At 44.0% G+C, this 19,244-nt stretch overlaps 1 protein-coding gene across 2 annotated transcripts in view; it reads right to left on the bottom strand.

Annotated features, from left to right (window-relative positions):
• Window positions 1-6,556: 6,556 nt before the first annotated feature.
• HIRA (histone cell cycle regulator) overlaps window positions 6,557-19,244 on the bottom strand; it is a 59,042-nt gene continuing 46,354 nt past the window's right edge. The window contains exons 19-26 of one of the 2 annotated variants that reach the window (XR_014785801.1): window positions 17,486-17,647; window positions 16,235-16,293; window positions 13,151-13,256; window positions 12,578-12,700; window positions 10,573-10,736; window positions 9,798-9,867; window positions 8,228-8,316; window positions 6,557-7,245 (exon numbers count right to left, since the gene is read on the bottom strand). Coding sequence is in view for 1 of the 2 variants with exons in the window: in XM_084820364.1 (XP_084676490.1) it covers window positions 7,129-7,245; window positions 8,228-8,316; window positions 10,573-10,736; window positions 12,578-12,700; window positions 13,151-13,256; window positions 16,235-16,293; window positions 17,486-17,647 (820 nt within the window). In the remaining variant the exon portion in view is untranslated. The remainder of the gene's footprint in view (window positions 7,246-8,227; window positions 8,317-9,797; window positions 9,868-10,572; window positions 10,737-12,577; window positions 12,701-13,150; window positions 13,257-16,234; window positions 16,294-17,485; window positions 17,648-19,244) is intronic. The other variant, XM_084820364.1, reaches the window with a different exon arrangement.

Below are 19,244 nucleotides of genomic sequence, written 5' to 3'. Positions count from 1 at the left end.
AGAGCCGCGACTTCCGGTACTTCCGGCTCCAGGCCGCGCACCGCTCAGACTGTCCCCTTCCGGAAACGCGGGCCGCCATCTAAGGTTCCGACTCCGCCTTCTGCCCCCACCCCAGCCCTATACAATTTATATACGAGGACGAGGCACGACATCATCATCATCTAGTAACTATTAACAATAATGCAGTTGATGCAGTAATAATAATAAACAATTAATGTTTAATAATTATCAATAATACGCTTAATAATGCAGCAGCAGCAGCAGCAATGCAGCTTGGAGATTGCGTTTTTTTGCAGGTACAGGGAAGAGAATGCGGGTGCCTCTTTCGCCTCCTGGGGGACTGAGCAGCAACGCTGGCATAGGCCGGAGGAAGGTGCGTTTTCCATGGTCACAAGCAGGAGCTGGAATAGGGTCAGCTAGCTTTCCAAGTATTTGCTTCTTATTTTTTTTTAATTATAACCTGGTTGTTGTTGTTTTGTGTGTGTTTTTGTCATTTAGCATCCCTCCTGCATGAAAGAGACTAGACAGCGCCATCAACTTTCTTTTTTTTTTTTTGGACAGAAGAAAAGGTATTCAGATTGTATATTATTTCATCAACAGTTATGGTCAATACATAAACATATGAGATAAAGGAAAAGAGGATGAAACATTCGTTTTATTTCGTTTATCCCCCTCTTCCTCCAAGCAGCTCAGCGTGGCCTACATGGTTCCCTCCCTGCTCCCTTGTTATTCTCACAACAACCCTGGCAGGTCGCCATTTCTAGAGGGATAGGCATGTTAGTCTGTTTCCAGAAAAACAACGAAGAGTCTTGTGGCATTTTAAACAGTAACACATTTAGGGCGCAATCCTATCAGGATAGGCAGCTGCCTCTGAACTTGGAGGCGACCACCTATCCAATGCAGGGCGTGAGCAGCGTGGAGGGGATCTTCTCTGCGCTGCAGCTGCCCTGCATTCGCAGCTAGACAACTGACTTCGGCTGGCCAGCTGTGGGAAGTCAGAGCAGCGGGGCGGGCAGAGGCCAGACAATGCATAGGAAGTGTCGGAGAGCTACTTCCGCCCACCCCACCCCCAGGAACACCCTGTTTTTGCTGCTCCGTGCTGCTGTTATGAGTGCAGAGCCAATCCATGCTGCCTACGAGGCAGCACGGGAGAGGGTGGAGGTCAGTTCCCGGGAACCAACCTATCCTATGGCCGTCTAGCTGCTGACTAGTGGCCGTAGGATTGCAACGCAATCCTATACACGTTTAGACAAAAAAAAAAAAGTCCTACAACTCCCAATGTTTCCCAGTCAGCCATGCTAGCTGAGGAATGCTGGGAGTTGTAAGACTTTTTTTTCTGTCTAAACATGCATAGAATTGCACCCTTATTATGGCATAGGTTTTCGTGGCACTTCATCAGATGCATGGAATGGAATGTTGAGATGCAAGTATATATACACATGAGTGGGGAGTAAACAGTAGAAATTAAATGTAAAAGTACAGACAGTGACAATTATATTATTAACAATGGGCATTCACAAATTCCTTCTGACTTAACTTCCTCCCTAACCCAAACCACATGTGTATATATAGCTGCATTTTGTGCATCCGGTGAAGTGGACTCTAGTCCACAAAGGCTTATTCTTTAAAAGCTAACACAATAAATGTGTTAGCTTTTAAGGTGCCATAAGACTTTGTTGTTTTTCCTTGGAGGTAGGTTAAGCTGAGAATGTGCGACTGGCTCAAATTCACAAGTGAGCTACATAGCTGAGCGGGGACTTGAACCTGGGTCTTCCCAGTCCTAATCTAACACTCCGCATCCAAGTCAGCCTTTTACTTCCTCTCCCCCACACCCCACCACTTTTTGTAACATGATCTGAAGATCTCAAAAGCTTGTACATTTTTGGCTGGTTGTCCTAATAATGGTATGACCGTGGAGTTTTGGAATTTTTCTTGTGGGCCAACATGGCGTACTTTGTGTTATGTCTAACCACTGGCAATGTAGAATGTGCATTCCAATAAAAAATAAATGGCACCTATTTTTGTTTTAGATTTGAGATGGCAACCAGTCTGGTCTTATTTCACAGTTTTCCAGTTAACTTGGCCATTTCAGCACTGTCCTGTCCTTCAATAACTATTCTCTGATCAAATTAGGAGCAATGTTTTTTCGTCAACATACTCAAATCGCTTTTGCAGGTATCAATAAGTTTGCAATAAGAGGTTTTGACTGAGACTGTATATAGCAGGGGTCCCCAAACATTTTGGACCCGTGGGCACATTTTGGAATTTGAGAAACGGCTCTGGGAACCACCACAAAATACCTTATCTGTGGATCGCTGCTTTGGCATCTACCAATTGCGTCTATGGATCTTTGGCTGCATCTTATTCAGCAAAATCTTTTGTTTCATGTCTATTGGACCCCGTAACGTCTGTTTAATAAGGGATTGTCTAATTTGGCTACTTGCTGGCAAATGCTTCTTTTAAACGTATGTTTTGGCAATGTCCAATAGTTGCTTCTTTTGGGCGGGGGGGGGGGGATAAATTTTGTACTGGAACAGTCTTTAATATTCACTGGTGTACATGCTCTTTTACATTATTTACCTGCTTCATGGAAATTAAATGGTCAGCGTAAATGGATTCTCTGCACTCCTGACAACGAAAAGATTAATACTGCAAACGTTGGAAAGATAAACACTCACCTCCTATCATGCAATGGATTGAGGAGCTTACAACACTGTCAATATTTGAACGGGTGGCATATAGATGCCATCTTCAAACGGATACCTTTTTGGATATTTGGTCCACTTTTGTTGAAAGGTTCCTCCTGTGCAAGCACCAGGTCATTACTGACCCCTAGAGGGACGCCGCTTGCACTGGCATTTTCATGGCAGACTATAGCGGGCTGGTTTGCCATTGCCTTCCCCAGTTGTGACTACCTTTCCCCCAGCAAGCTGGGTGCCCATTTTACCAACCTCGGAAGGATGGAAGGCTGAGTCGACCTGAGCCGGCTACCCGAGACCCCACGTCTGCTGGGATCGAACTTGGGTCGTGGGGAGAGTTTCGGTTGCAATACTGCAGCCTACCACTCCTATGTTTAATTGCTAGACAGCTGTATGCATTTCATACAAATCCATGTACATATATTTTTTAAAATGGGAAAAAATTAAAAAGAGAAAATTTAAAAATACATATTTGGGTGCCTGCAGGCACCACGTTGGGGACCCCTGGTATATCGCTTTCAACAACACGGACCATTTGTCCATCTAACGCAGAATTATCTACTCTGATTGGCAGTAGATGTCGCAGGTCTCTAGAAAGGGGCTTGTCCAAGCCTATCTCCAGCTACCTGAACCTTATAAAATGGAGATGCTAGGCAGCAGTGGCCCAGCTAGGTAATTTTAGACCCTGGACTTAAAGATCTCATGGGAGCCCCTTTTAGGTAGCCATGTGTCTTACTTCAGTTGTGAAGCACATAACTAACATTTCTCTTCCCTTTTCCACCTGCCATTTCCATGCTTCACAACTGCCGTTTTGTTCTTGATATGTTACTTGCAAGAAAAACTGTTTGCCAAGCCTGATTTTTAAAAAAAAATAGTCTGAGCATGTGCAGCTTTGCATTTTAAATTCACTTCAATTTTAGCACCAGCACAACTGTAGGAATACAATGGAGTTTGCTTTTGCCCTGATCACCTGCCATTCTATGGGGGGTCATTTGCCCCCACCAGGCTATGGGGCCCCAGATTTTGGTCCCTACGTCTAACCCAAGCTGCAGCACTGGTCGGCAGCTTTCCCCAACTTGATGTCCTCCAGATGAGCTGAATGACAACTCATCCCCTCCCAATGGCCATGTTGGCAGGGGATGATGGGAGTTGTAGTCCAGCACATCTGGAAGGGGGCAGGTTGGGGAAGGCTATGCTAGGGATTGAATTGGGGGAAACACAGGAAGCTGCCCCATACTGAGTGAGACACTTGGTCCACCTAGCCCAGTATTGCTAACACTGACTGGAAGCACCGGCTCTGCAGGGTTTCAGGCAGGAGTTTTTCCAGCCCTACCTGGAGATGCTGGGATTAGAACTTGGGGCCTTCTGCATGCAAAATAGGTGCTTTACCACTGGCCCACAGCAGTATTTACATTTTCTGAAATAAACAATAAATGTAAGTCATTATAAGTTTCACCAAGGCAGTGGAATGGAGTTGAAGGAAGCACCGTCTGGAGATGGAAGGGGTGGGTATCAAGATGGGGAGAAGGGGCTAATGGAAAATCACCTTCACTCTGCCCTAATAAGTAGCTAGTACAAATGCATGGAAAAACCTGCCCATGAATTTGACCTTTCTTGCATCCTCAAAATCATGCCAGTGTAGTCTGCTTCCCTCTTGGAACCTTGCAGCCTGAGTGTCGTACAACCAAGATTACAGCATGGTTCGATGGGTGCATTTCTTTCCCAGACCTTCAGTACATACTCATGAGTGAACTGGAGCTGGAAGGGTGGGTGCTCAGCGAGAGAGGCCCTTCTCACCTTTAAGGCTCAGACCAACGGTCTGATTTGGTATAAGGCTCCTGTGCAGATCAGGGGTGGTTAATCAGTGACCTTCCAGATTTTTTGGACAACTCCCATAATCCCTGAGCATTGGCTATGCTAGCTGGTACTGATGGGGGTTGGGTTCCAGCGGCATCTGAAGGGCCAAAGTTCCCCCACCTCTGGTTCAGATCACTGTGTCCTACAATTCTTGGAGATTAAACTTTCCAAAGTTTTTAAAACATCAAGTAGTGCCTTCTCATATAGCAAGAACAGAAAACAAGAACATACACAGGAGCATTCACAAAGTCAGCAAGCAGATTAGTCACTCTGTACGTTACTTTAACCATCTTTTAGCTCACACAATTGGGGGCACAATTTTACCACAGAGTGGTAAAAGAATGAAGCTGTGTTTCTTCTGCACTTAACTCCATCAGAGGATAATTTCACCCATAAAGTTGACAGCTTCAGCTTCCCTGTAAACTATCCTGGGAACAACCCTTTGAAGAGCAATATATAAATGCGTAAAATAAAACATCTTTATGACAGTGACAGTGCCTATTTCTTGGTAAATCACCATTTCAATGTTACCCATATTTTTTTCCTGTTGGGTATGACACTTTACAATTTTGATAACTGCAAGAGCTGTCATTCTTCCAGGCTGAATTTTCTGAGATGTCTAGAACTTAAAATCTTCGAGTGACTGGTTGGATGCATACATCTTGTCTCTAGTGCACATGTCAGTCAATGCGTGTGCATGAACACTAAAGCATCATGCAGTGACCCCAGAGTGACATTTCATACCTTGCAGCTGCTGAAGTATATATTTTGAACAATTGATAAACATACTGTAGGACTTTATTTTTCTTTAAGCTGGAGATGCTGGAGGTTGAACCTGGAATCTCTTCAACCTAGTGAGTTACCCAGTCTTTGTACAGCAGAACACTTACCCCTTTCAATCCACCCACTAAACTTATATAAGCACATACCATATTTCTTTTATTTATTGTTACATTCCTATCCTCCAAAGAGCTCGGAGCGGAACACATGGTTCCTCCACTCCTTTATCCTCACAACAACCCTGTAAGGTAGCTAGACTGAGAGGGAGTGACTGGCCCAAGGCCACCCAGTGAACTTCATAGGCTGTTTAAACCTGGCTCTCCCCGGTCCTAGTCGTAACACTTCAACCCAGACTTTCCCAAAGTCCTCCAGATGTTTTGGACTACATTGCCCACCATTCCTGAGCATTGGCCATGTGGTGGAAGTCCTAAACATCTGGAGGCCCCCATGTTGGGGAAGGCTGTTCTAACCTCTACTTTACACTTTAAGTCTGAAATATCATAAAGGCCTCTTATAAAACATTTACTTTACAACTAGTTTACATCATCCCATATTTACGCATTTGTTTACACCATCCTTCCCCAACTTGTTTCCCTCCAGATGTGTTGGACTACAAGTCCCACCACCTCCAGCCACGATGATGGGGATGATGGGGATTGTAGTCCAACAATTCTGGAGGGCGGCAAGTTGGGGAAGGCTAGTTTACATAATCCCCCCCCCCCCCCCGCAAAGACTTTGTGCTTGGTTTTAAATATGCTTTTGTGATGACCCATGGTTGAAACAAATAAAATAGACCACTGACTGAAAAAGGCTGAATTCAGAATTTGTTTTAACAGGCTGTGGCCTGTACAGTTTAATGCTACTACAAGCAGCACAAGAATATCGACGTTTGTTCTTAGATCAATGCCATGTCCATTTATTATTTGTACTTACAAAAAAAAACACACCCCAAACCCAACCCTCCCTTTTCAGCCCCCCACCCCACCCCCGGCTTCCATCCCCGCAAAAGCCTTTTACAAATAGTTAAAAATTAAAAACCAGATGACATTAATTTTGGTACAATTATTCAGCAACAGAGCTGTCATAATTAACAAGTTAAATTTCATACAACCAGGTGACTTGGTAAGGGGAAATTCTGGTTATTGGCCAAATAAAATGTTCATATTACAAGTTAGCAAATTCTAGTACAAAAATAGTCCATGTGATAGAACAGCCTGTAATTTGTTTTTATTTTTTATTGTTATTCACAGTTAAGAGTCTGTTGGCTGCATAATTCCCTAAGTAGTTTATGAAATTTTCTTTTTGGGGGCTCCTCCTTGTACAACCCAAATATAGGACAGAGCCACAATAAATCCTTAGCAAAGATCCCTAGAACAAGGGTTAATATGATATTCAGTTTTATCTTCTTGGACTGTGCTTTTCACAGGATATCCTAAATCCAAGCAGCTCCCAAATAGTCTCTTTGATATTTGTCACTATGGGATCTGGAATCAAAAGGACCCCTGAAGGACACTCTCCATAGCTTTTCCATGGCTACCATAGGCCACAGCTGCCATGCCCAATTCCACTCGGAAAAAAACCCACAACTCTGTTCATCCCCATATTTCCACACACTCCTCTTGCGACCTTCTTTTAAAACGGCAGTACTTTGCTCGTTAAAACACTGTGGGCCTGGTTCTTGTATTGCCCCTTCGAGGCGTGTTCTGTTCTGAGTACGGCCCCCTCCGCTTCTGTCTTGATACTTTTCTCCAACTTTCCCCCCCCATAGGCCAGAGAAACATCTGGGAAGACTCTACTTGTCTCTCAAGATGTCTAGCTGCTCTTGGTATTCTGTGAAAAGCCGTTGGAAACGGAGGTTCTGACCAATGACGGGAAGCAGTTCCTTGAGAAGCTCTCGCTTTCGTAAGCCCTGCGCAAAAGCGAGAACAAAATAATCCCATCAAATGTTCACCACATCATGGACGTCAGTATTTGATGCGTGATATTAAAGACATTAAAGTCACTGGAAAAGACCCTGATGCTCGGAAAGATTGAAGGCAAAAGGAGAAGGGGACGGCAGAGGATGAGATGGCTAGATAGCATCACCAAAGCAATGAATATGGACTTGAGCACACTCCAGGAGAGAGCGCAGGACAGGAAGGCCTGGCATGCTATGGACCATGGGGTCACGAAGAGTCGGACACGACTTAACGACTGAACAACAACAAATTAAAGACATAAGAACATCAGAAGAGCCCTGCTGGATCAGACCAAGGGTCCATCTAGACCAGAATTCTGTTGCCACAGTGGCCAACCAGCTGCCCACGGGAAACCCACAAGCAGGACATGAGTGCAACAGCACCCTCCTGCCCATGTTCCCCAGCAACTGGTGTTCATAGGCATAATGCCTCTGATATTGGAGGAAGCACATAGCCATCAGGACTAGTAGCCACTGACAGCCTTCTCCCCCAAGAATTTATCTAACCCACTTTTAAAGCTATCCAAATTGGTGGCCATCACTACATGTTGTGGTAGCAAATTCCATAGTTTGCTGTGTGGAGAGATCCTTACTTTTACCTGTCCTGAATTTCCCACCAATCAGCTTCATGAGATGACCCCTTACTTGTTTGCCATTGAGAATTTATTTAGGCCATACGTTTATTTATTTATTCAGTGGCAATTTAGTCTCAGTGTGGTTAAGAGCTACAAACTGGTGTTACTTTGCAAAAAAGCCATTGTAAGTATTAATGAGCCTGGTGCTAAACAATTGCAGACTGTTAATGTGTGCCTGGAATGTCAGCATTCAGGATGGCATGCTTTGGGCCTGTTCCTTTGCCACCTTGTACTTATCAAAGGTTGAGGGAGATGGAAGGAGTTTTCTTTAATCCATCCTGGGGGAAGCCAACACTTACCACAACAGTTGATTCCCACTGACTTACACTTGAGCTGTGGACTGGACCCAATAAATCCTTGCATAATTCCCGCAATCGATATTCAAACCCTAAAAGGAAACAGAAAGTGAAACCGGGTTCATCACATTAAATCCATTGCATAATTCACAAACAGCAGAACTCAGAGAGGGCAGCACTTACAAGGTAGACAGAAATTATCTTGGCCACAGGAGTTACCATAAGTTACATGATGACTTGGCAAGAGTCAGGGGCAAAAAGAGAGCGAAGGAGCTAGGAATTCATCCTGACTTGTGAGTTTGCCTATTTCTTGTTTGGAAGCCCAGCAGTCCATTGTCTGGGGGCCACCCAGTCATTAGGTGGCACAACTCTCAAAAAGAGACGGACCAAGGCTGGACTGGGATGCACCTCCACCTCAAGGACAGAAACGCCTAACCTAACAATAGTGAAGCTCAGCCAAGCTCAAAGCCTGTACCTGTTAGATGCAACATGTGTCAAACCTTGGGGAGGGATCGTAGCCTGATGGTAGAGCCCATGCTTTGCATGCAGAAGGTCCCAGATTCAATTGCTGGCATCACCAGTTAAAAGGATTAGGTCAGGGGTGGGAGAACCTCTTTCAGCCTGCGGGCTGAACAGAATTTCAGAGACGCTCTCGGGGGTCGCATTCCCGTGGTAGGGGTGGAAGGCAACAGGACCCAAAATACACATGCACAAAATATCAGCACACTTCAGCTTCAAGCTCTCACTGCCAAGTAACTAAGCCGCAGGAGAGGGATTTCAGCGTTTCAGAGTGAGGAAAAAACTGGTTGGGGAAAGGGGGTGTGGCCATCTGGAGAAGCCCAGAGAGTGGATTGGGACCCCAGGAAGGCCAGATTTGGCCCCCTGGCCTGAGGCTCCCCAGCCCTGGGTTAGGTGATGGGAAGGAGCCTTCTCCGCTCGAGACCCTGAAGAGCTGCTGCCAGTCCAACAAACAATACCGGCCTAGATGGACAAATAGTCTAAGTGGAGATAAGGCAGTGACCTGTGTTCCTATAGGTTGCCCCAGTTATTTACTGAGGGTGTAGTCCTATGGAGACAGACATCAGCCTCTGAACTTGGAGGCTGACCCTTATCCAATGCAGGGTGGCTGGAGCACGGAGGCAATCCTTGCCTCTGTGCTCTGTCTGCCCTGCATTTTTGGCTAGATGTGCAATTCCGTGCGTCTAGTTGGGGACTTTGGAGCAGGAGGGGGGGAGGCCTTATGGTGGACAGGAAGCCTCATAAAGTGGCTTCTGCAGTCTCCTCCCCTCCCCACCCCTGGGACAGCCCCCTTTTTGCTGTTTCTGAGCACGGAGAAGTAGCCAACATGGAAAGAACTACACTGACTACAAGGGGGCAGGGATTGCGGTTCCTAGGAACTGAGCTTGGAGCCAGGCTTTTGGCCTCGGTTCCCAGAAACCAAAAAAATCCTATGGCCCTCTAGGCAGTGTCTAGTGGCCATAGGGTTGCTCCCTTATTAAACTGCTTTTATATTACTTAATATATTAAGATCCCTAAGCGGTTCACAAGAAATTAACAGACTCACTAGGAATACCTGATGTTTTATTTACCACCATCCTTTTCAACTGGTAAGGTTTCGTGTGACCTGTGCTTCCGTTAATGACCTGGAATAAATGACTGGCTATCAGTTGTTCTGTTCGCTATCAAGACGGGCTCTCTGACTGAGCTAGCCAAAAGTTAGTGGAGGATGCTCACAGACATTGCTTCCAGTTGAAGCCAAGCATAAGGTGACAGGAGTGCCTCGGGGGTCAGTTTGAAGTGACCCATAGCATGTGGAGAGGGATGAGTTGCTGATCACGGTGCTGACTAGGGGATAAAGGCAACCAGGGTGGATTCTGGAAGAAGGGGGTGAAAAGAGTGTAAGCATCCAAAGTAGAAACATCTCAGGATGCAAAGATTTTATTTGTGGAAAGCTCTACGCGTTTCGGCCTCTTTTTTACTTTTAAAGCCTTCTTGAAGGGGTTATAAAAACATCTGCAGAAATTCTTATAACAAAATATTTTCTGCTGTAATTCACTGGTGACTTGGAGATATTTTGTTATAAGAATTTCTGCAGGTGTTTTTATAGCCCCTTGAAGAAGGCCTTTGAAGTAAAAAAAGAGGCCGAAACATGTTGGGCTTTCCACAGATAAAATCTTTGCATCCTGAGACGTTTCTCTCCTTTTGGGATTTTGGAAGAAAACACCCAAACAAGAGAGGAATCAAGGGCAGTGGAGACAACAGAAAACACATCTGAAAATTAAAAAGGACATTTCCCGCCCAGGACAGTGTACTGAAAACCCACCAAAACCCCACTCCCCAAGGCTCACCTTCGTTAACTAGATACCGTGCATAGATAAGAAGCCAGTGGCGGTATTCGTGACTCGACTGTAATGTCAGTGCAGCTGCCACCTGACTCTCCAAGTAGGCCAGAGTGGTTTCCTGCTGGACCAAGTGAGGCATGGAGAATAACCTCGCCGCTTGCCTGCCAGAACTGCAATAACAAGCACAGAAAGGCACATTTCCAGCGGCGAAGAAGAAATTGGTCCAACTGGAAGGACCTTTGTGTATGCACACACATATCTGCATCTATGGTTGTATTTAGACTTTAATGACAAACCATCGTTTGCCATGATGAGCAAGAGACACCTTGAGCATGCGCACACCATCCCCTTCCTTCCCTCTTCCTCCACGTGTGAGGCAGGAAGGTTAGACGCTTCCGCTCCTGCTTTGTGCCAAAGGTTTGCTTGCAAACTAACTCAGGCCAGGAACGGATGCTTCTTAATTTCATCCCCTTAAGTAAAGGGGAACGAGAGGAGGGAGATCACAAGCCATGATCTGCTTGTGCTCATAATGGCAAACCATGGTTTACTGTTACATCTGAGTAATTTTCATTTAATTTAGCCATGATCTATCTATGTGGTGATTTGCAAAGAATGAAAGGGCAGGTCCCTACTGAAAGGGCTTACTTATAATCTAAAAATATACACAAGGGAGGCAACAAAGGAAGAGGAATGAAATGAAGACAGGGGTAAAGAGTGGATGAAAATGCCATTATTTCAAGTACACACACACTTAGGCTTAATTGTTACAGCAGGGTATTCGAGCTACCAGGTGGAGCCTATATCTATTCTTATGGCCCTTGGCATAATTTCAAAAGCCTTCTGCAAGGAATCAGTTCAGACAGCTTGCAGAAGAGAGCTATCCTTGTCCTGGCAGCCCACTAAGCAGGGGCAGGGGGGAGAGAGAGAGAAGGCAGTGGCAAAAAAGAGTGAGAGATGGCAACAAATTATTTCATGGTATATGTGAGAATACTTCTATAGATCTTTATGGAGATACAACAGTGCCAGGAAAGCAAGTGATATTGGTACAAAAAGGGCGGGTGCCCCATTTTAATGTTATCATATTTGTCTGGGTCATGGAGTAACTAAACCCAACATCTAAACTTAGGGGTAGGACATCCTTTCTCTTGCTTAGCAAATCAGTAGTTTTGTATAAGTTACCTAAAACTTTAAAAGGGTTAACTTTCCAAATCGATTCATCCATAAAATACATCTAAAAAAATTCTTAGATGAAAGATACAATTGCACCCTTAGCTTGATTGGGGAAAAAAGGCTTTCAAAATTACATACATGCACATAATTATACTTCTGAATTCAGTGTGAACATCAGAACAGTTCACATACAGCCCAGGCAATGTTATTTATTTATAATATTTATATACTGCTCATTGATGCAGGTTCTCCAGGCGATTTATAGTAAAAATTAAGCAAGTAGACGGTCTTTGCAGCAGGGCGCAGGAATTAGCCTCAGGAGTCATTCACCCTGCCCCACTGTGCAGGGTGAATGAAACCAACAATTTGGTTCACCCAACAATGAAAACCAAAGGAAGATGCTACTTGTCTCTCAAGATGTCTAGCTGCTCAGGGTGAAAAGCCATTGTGTTGGTGACAATACAAACAATTTGGCAATGGTAAACTATGTTTTAATAGTTGTGAACTGCCCAGACAGCCTTGGCTGTTGGGCAGTATATAAATGTAATAAATAAATACACAAACAAACTAATAACATTATGTAGTGGGATAAAAACCCATGATATTGATTGAGGCCACAGGTGACAAAACTGAACGTCTTGAACAATGGAACTTCAAAGGGAGACTCCAGCAAAACCCACGACTCACAGCTTATCAAGAAGGGCCACTTTAAGGTTAACAACAGAATGTAATAAATACATGAAATAAAATAAAATAAAATTCAGCTGGTTGCCAGGATAATGTGAGGAGAAAAAACCCACTGGGGTAGCATTAACAAAGGGCAAAATGCTCAAGTCCATACTTAGATGTTCTCCCTTGTATTATGGCTAAAGGTCCTGAACACAGCATAGCCTCCTGGGATGGTAAACTGTTTCTGAAGTCTGCACACTGTGCCAGAGTCTCCTGCTTGTCAGAGACAAGGTTCCTGGAAAGACCAAAACAAAATTACAGTTGAATACATGAGATATGAGATAAATTCCTCTTAAAAGGGGGGAAACTGACATTCACTCTAGTATCTTATTTCCCATCTGGTGAAATCCCAAATGCATGAGCCTTAAATCGTTGTTTAAAACTGTGCTACAATGTGCACTGCAATATAAAGCAAGCACAAGTTTTAAGCGGCAGGGACATAAATTGCAAAGAAAGACATTTCCAAGTCAAGGCTGTATTCTAGGTCCATTTATTCCAAACTAAACCACTGAAGTCAAGAGGGCTGCTGCAGAGAAAAACAGCTTGTGGATAACTGCTGTCGTCTTAAAGCATTTACTCAAAACGTCCTGAGGAACAAAACAAAGACTGACTCACGGATCCCCTCCTGTCTAGTGTAAATAAAAACAAAACAGACAAACCCACACTCTTCTCATTTAGTGCTTACCAAGAAGACAGAGAAGGGTTGAAGCAGTAAGCTTTTCCATCAGACATGTTCATTATGGGGATGCCATGTTGTGTCAACAAGATCTGAGACACTGTGGTTTCACTTCCTACAAATCAAATGAAATAACGAGATTCCCTTGTAGCAAAATCACAGTGGGAGCACAGCAACTCAGTGGAAGAGCAGAAGGCTTCCATGCAAAAGGTCCCAGGTTCAAACCCTGGCATCTCAGATTGCAGGACACACAAAGACCTCTGCCTGATACCCGGGAGAATCGCTAGAAGCCAGTGTATTTATTTTATGTATTTATTGATTATATTTCTATAGTGCCCAATAGCCGAAGTAATAGAAACTACTGGGAAAGATGGTCTGACTCAGTACAAGGCAGCTTCAGATACTATGTTTGTTACACGACAATTATAATCTCACGCACTTACATGTTATAAGAATTATTCTTAGTTCTATGTTGTTTGTGTATATTGTCTGTGTGCTTTTATGTACATGGCTTTTCAACTGTTTATATTGTATTTTAATGTTTTAACTTTTGTCAACCACCCAGAGAGCTTTGGCTATGGGGCGGTATAGAAATGTAATTAATTAATTAATACCTGGGGTGCAGAACCTCAGAGTAATTACTTTGAATGAGTTCAAATCTCCAGGGCCAGATGAACTGCACCCTAGAGTAATAAAGGAACTGGCAGAAGAACTCTCAGAACCGCTGTCTATTCTCTTTGAGAAATCATGGAGGACAGGGGAAGTGCCAGATGACTGGAGGAGGGCTAACATTGTCCCTATCTTCAAAAAGGGTAAAAAGGAAGGAACCTGGGAACTACAGACCAGTCAGTCTGACATCAATCCCTGGGAAAATTCTGGAGCAGATGATAAAGCAATCCATCTGGAAGCACCTTGAAAACAATGCAGTGATTACTCGAAGCCAACATGGATTTGTCAAGAACAAGTCCTGCCAGACGAAACTGATCTCATTTTTTTAACAAGTAACCTCCCTTGTGGACTGTGGGAATGCTGCAGACATAATATACCTTGACTTCAGCAAAGCTTTCGACAAAGTGCCCCATGATATCCTGATGAGCAAACTAGCTCAAAGTGGGCTAGATGAAACAACGATCCAGAGGATCCACAGCTGGCTACAGAATCAGACTCAAAGAGTGCTTATCAATGGGACCTTCTCAAACTGGGGAGAGGTAACGAGTGGGGTACCGCAGGGCTCAGTCCTGGGCCCAGTGCTCTTCAACATTTGTATTAATGACTTGGAGGAGGAGGTGCAGGGACTGCTGATCAAATTTGCAGATGACACAAAATTGGGCGGGATAGCTAATACTTTGGAAGACCGAAACAAAATTCAAAGTGATCTGGATAGACTGGAGCACTGGGCAGAATACAACAGAATGACATTTAATAGGGATAAATGCCAAGTTCTGCACCTAGGAAAAAGAAACCAAATGCACAGTTACAAGATGGGGGATACATGGCTCAACAACACTACAAGCGAGAAGGATCTTGGAATTGTTATCGATCACAAGCTGAATATGAGCCAACAATGTGATGTGGCTGCAAAAAAGGCAAATGCTATTTTGGGCTGCATTCATAGAAGCATAGCTTCCAAATCCCAGGAAGTACTAGTTCCCCTCTACTCAGCACTGGTTAGGCCTCATCTTCAGTACTGTGTCCAGTTCTGGGCACCACACTTAAAGAAGGATGCAGACAAACTGCAGAGGGTTCAGAGGAGGGCAACGTAGATGATCAGGGGATTGGAAACAAAGCCCTATGAGGAGAGATTGAAAGAACTGAGATTGAAGAGAAGACTGAGGGGAGACATGACAGAGCTCTTCAAGTACTTGAAAGGTTGTCAGAGAGGAAGGCCAGGATCTCTTCTCGATCATTCCAGATTGCAGGACATGGAATAAAGGGTTCAAGTTGCAGGAAGCCAGCTTCCGGCTGAACATCAGGAAAAAATTCCTGACTGTCAGAGCAATATGACAATGGAACCCATTACCTAGGGAGGTGGTGGGCTCTCCCAAACTGGAGGCATTCAAGACGAGGCTGGACAGCCACCTGTCAGGGATGCTTTGACCTGGATTCCTGCACTGAGTAGGGGTTGGACTCAATGGTCTTTCTTCCTTCCTTCCTTCCTTATTTATTTAAACATTTTTATCCTGCCCTATATCATTAAGATCCCAGGGCAGTGTACAAATAAAATCGATTTAAGCAGTATAAAACAAATAATTTAAACAGCTAAAAAGTTCCCTTCCTACCCTACTATTCTATGGCTCTATGAAATCTAGCCCTCTGGGGTTCTACCCCAACCCCTTACTACTGTTTGGTAGCTTCCCAGGTTTTGCATGTTTTTCCCCCTCCAATTCTGTAAGGTCGAAATACCCTCCCTAAGGCTTAACTGGCAGTAAGAGCTTTAAGCTAAAATATGCTGCTATTTCGGGTGCTACCCCTTTTGCTCTGCCCACCACTGGAATGTGGCCCCTGAGAGCTTCTCCAAAACTGAATTCAGCCCTCAGGCTGAAAGAGGTTGAACACCCCTGTTACAAACTTTGGTGACTGAATCACATGGCGGCTCCAGAGAAGATTTCTAAGGAAACATCAAGAGTAGCCGATTTAACTTCTAATGTGCATTTGTAGGGGGGAAATGAGTTAGTTCTTCCTCTGCCAGCAACAGGACAGGATGAGGGTTGGGAATTTGTGGCCCTCCAGATGTTTTGGCCTACAGCTCCCATCAGCCTTATCCAGCATAGCCAATGGTGGAGCATGATGGGAGTTGTTGACCAAAACATCTGGTGGACCACATGTTGCCTACCCCTGCTGGGTGATTGAGGGAGTCTGGAAGACAGCAGCAGCCTAGCCTGCAGAGCTGGTAAAGAACAGGGTCCTGGGGACAATGAATCAAAGTTGGGGAAAGAGCAGTAGCTGCTGGGAAGGACTGCATGTTGGGGCTGAAAAGTAGAGGGTGAAGCGGTGGAGAAGTGGCAGGATAACATATTTTGGCTTTCAGCCAGACACAACCTTTTTTTAAATATATAGCATTTAGGCAGCCCTTGCTTGGAGCCATTGCATTACCTGCTAAAATAGTTTGCAGGGATTCATCTTTCACCACGACTGACCGTTTCTGAACATTCCTGAAAGGTAAAAGAACGCAGAGGAAGGAATGACATTTCAGTTCAGCGAACACAGAGCAGACACATTTCCACGAGCTGGAAAAATTCAAAAGTGGCATGTCAAAACGTTAAAATTATACACACAGTCTGTGCATATTCTGCTCATTGCCACTGGAGCTCTGGCAGCAGCCTCAGAGGACTAAAGGTCACTAGCCACTTATGTGGATCTAACCCTTGGTAAGATTCAGGGGACTAGAAATGCACTGGCACTGTTCACATAGGAAAACCTGAACTGTATTGCTTCCTGCCCCGCTCTGCCCCACAACTAAGGGGTGGTGTCAATGGTAGCTTGATTTCAGCAAGTTTAAACAAGATACAATTTCCATCTCAGTATTTCCTTCACAGCCTCTTTGGAGTTGTCTATCCATTGTTGTTCTTGTCTTAGTGACTAATTTGGGAGAGGGATGATCAGGGAAAGTTAGCAGTGAAGGGGAGAAATAACAGACATAGAAAGGCAGTCAGCAGCTCCTCCTGTCCTCTATATGTGATTGTTATTCCCTCCAGCATTCTCTGCCTCTTGGCAGAATAGTAGGGGAAGGCTTCAGAAGTCTCACCAGACAAAGCTCTCAAGTAGCAAGGGGGATGTGAAATTAGGTGGGTGAATGGTCCCAGAGAGAATGCCTATTCTAAGATGGTGCCCAATTTATGGAGCTTTTGCCCCAGACTTGTACACCTCATGCCATCTTTTAGGTGCCAGGTGAGCTCTGTCCTATTCTCTGCTGCTAGCAGTATTTGAGATCCTTTTGATGGAATGTTTAGCTGCTGCTTTTATTTTTCATCATTTAGCTGCTGGGACTGCTGCTTTTAATTGCTGGTGGTGGTTTAGAATGGGATTTTATTGCTTTTATTATTGTCAGCCACCTTGAGGCTAGTTCTAAGGCAAAAGGCAAGGCATTTTTAAAAATAAAAGAAATATATTCTGTGTAATTCTGTGAGAAGGGGAACTATCACCTCTGCCATCAAGTCTATATCTAGACATTCGTGTCCATAAACTGGAGACACACACAAAACAGGCAGAAATTTGGTCCATTGGGAAACGCAATGCCTTGACAAAAAAGATACGACATAGACTTATTTGCAGTCACTACAGTATAGCTTTATTCCTTTTAAAGTGCCAGTAAGGCTAGTAACCAAGTCTCAGCTTAGTGCTTACCAAACAGAGAGGGTTGCAGCAGTTGTGAGAGCCATGATGTAGAAACCTGTGCAGTGCAGCGTGGAGACTGGTGAATGCAGGACAATGGGGGGGAGAAGGCGGCGACCGCAAGCCGAAAACACCGACAGGGTCCGCTTCTCGCAAGCGACACTCACCACTTCGCTGGAAAAGAGCAGGAGAGAAAAATACCAACTCAGGACTTATATTTATCTAAGAGTTTGAGACTCCAAGCTTTCCCACCAATGGTCTTTATACCAGCTTGCATATGAAGTGAAAACAGCACAGGAAGATACAAACCAAGACTAAAATCAGCATCAACACATTAATGAGAGGGAAAAGCCACATACAGGTCCATGCTCTGATAACCTCTCGTTTGGATTCCTGCAATGCATAATATGTGGGGCTGCCTTTGAAATCGGTCTGGAAACGTCAGCTGGTCCAAAACAGGGCAGCGAGACTGTTAACAGGGACTGGCCAAGGTGATCATATGATGCCAGTACTTTTCCATCTGCACGGGCTGCCAGTCCATGTCCAAGCCTGATTCAAAGTGCTGGTAAAAGCATTCAAAACCCTAAACAGCTTGAGGCCAGGCAACCTGAAGGATCTTCTCCTCCCATATACACCTGCCTGGACCCTAAGATCAATTTCAGCAGTCCTTCTCTGGAGCCCCCACCAAAGGAAGTGAGGCGGATGGGTACTAAGAAGAGGGCCTTTTCCACTGTGGCACCCCAGTTGTGAAATGAGCTTCCCAGAGAGGTTCACCTTGTGCCTACATTGTGCTCGTTTCGGCCAGGTGAAGACCTTTTTATTCTCCCGGGCATTTTAGTTTTTAAGTTTGCTTTATATCTGGTATTGTATTTTAAAATTTTGCACTCCTGCTCACTTCTTTTTGGTTATTATTTTTATATTGTAGTTTTAAACTTTTATATTGTAGTTTATCATCTGTATTTTGCTGTCTTGTGTTTTACGGTTTTAAATTGTTGTGAACTGCCCAGAGAACTTCAGCTATTGGGTGGTATAAATAAATAAATAAATTGTATCCCTGCAAAAGCTTGGGAGATTAGGACAGCTTTCACCCAACAACTAAAAAGATAACTTATTTATTAAAAACATTTTCATCCTGCCTTTCTGATTCAAAGTCACTCAAGGTACATAGAGTATGTATTTTTAATTTGTTTTTATTCTTGTTGTATGCCACCATGTTGTATACCAACTTGGTTATAGGGTGGTACATAGATGCCAAATAAAATAAAATAAAATAAAATAAAATAAGTAATGGCTATTAGTCATTTAATTTAATTTTATATAAATCATAAGTCATAATTTTATTAATTTATGCCCCGCCTTTCTGCCAAAGTAGGTCACTCAAGGCAGCTAATAATAAACACTGAATTAAAACAAAATCTTAATTAAAACGTAGCATAAATAAGTTAAACACAATTAAAACACAACAAAGAAATAAGCAGCATCAACCAATGATGTTCATAATGGCTATATACTCAATCCAGTATTGGAGGCAGTATGCTCTGAATACCAGTTGCTGGAGAGAAGAGTGAGAGGGTGCTATTGCATTCATATCCTACCTGTGGGTTTCCCACAACTAGGCAGCTGGTTGTCCAATGTGCGAACAGAACACTAGATGGACCCTTGGTCTGATTCATCAAGGCTCTTCTTATGTGATGTTCTTATTATGTCTGAAGTCAATCAATGTATACAAAGTGCTTCAAATATTCTTAAGCTACAGAGAAATGCTAAGCCC

Source organism: Heloderma suspectum, chromosome 13, assembly GCF_057233095.1.
Source record: "Heloderma suspectum isolate Gila_16-S chromosome 13, 16-S_ref, whole genome shotgun sequence".
In the NCBI taxonomy this organism is placed as follows: domain Eukaryota; kingdom Metazoa; phylum Chordata; class Lepidosauria; order Squamata; family Helodermatidae; genus Heloderma; species Heloderma suspectum.
Note: the sequence above shows the minus strand (reverse complement) of the source record. Positions and strands in the feature narration are given on the sequence as shown.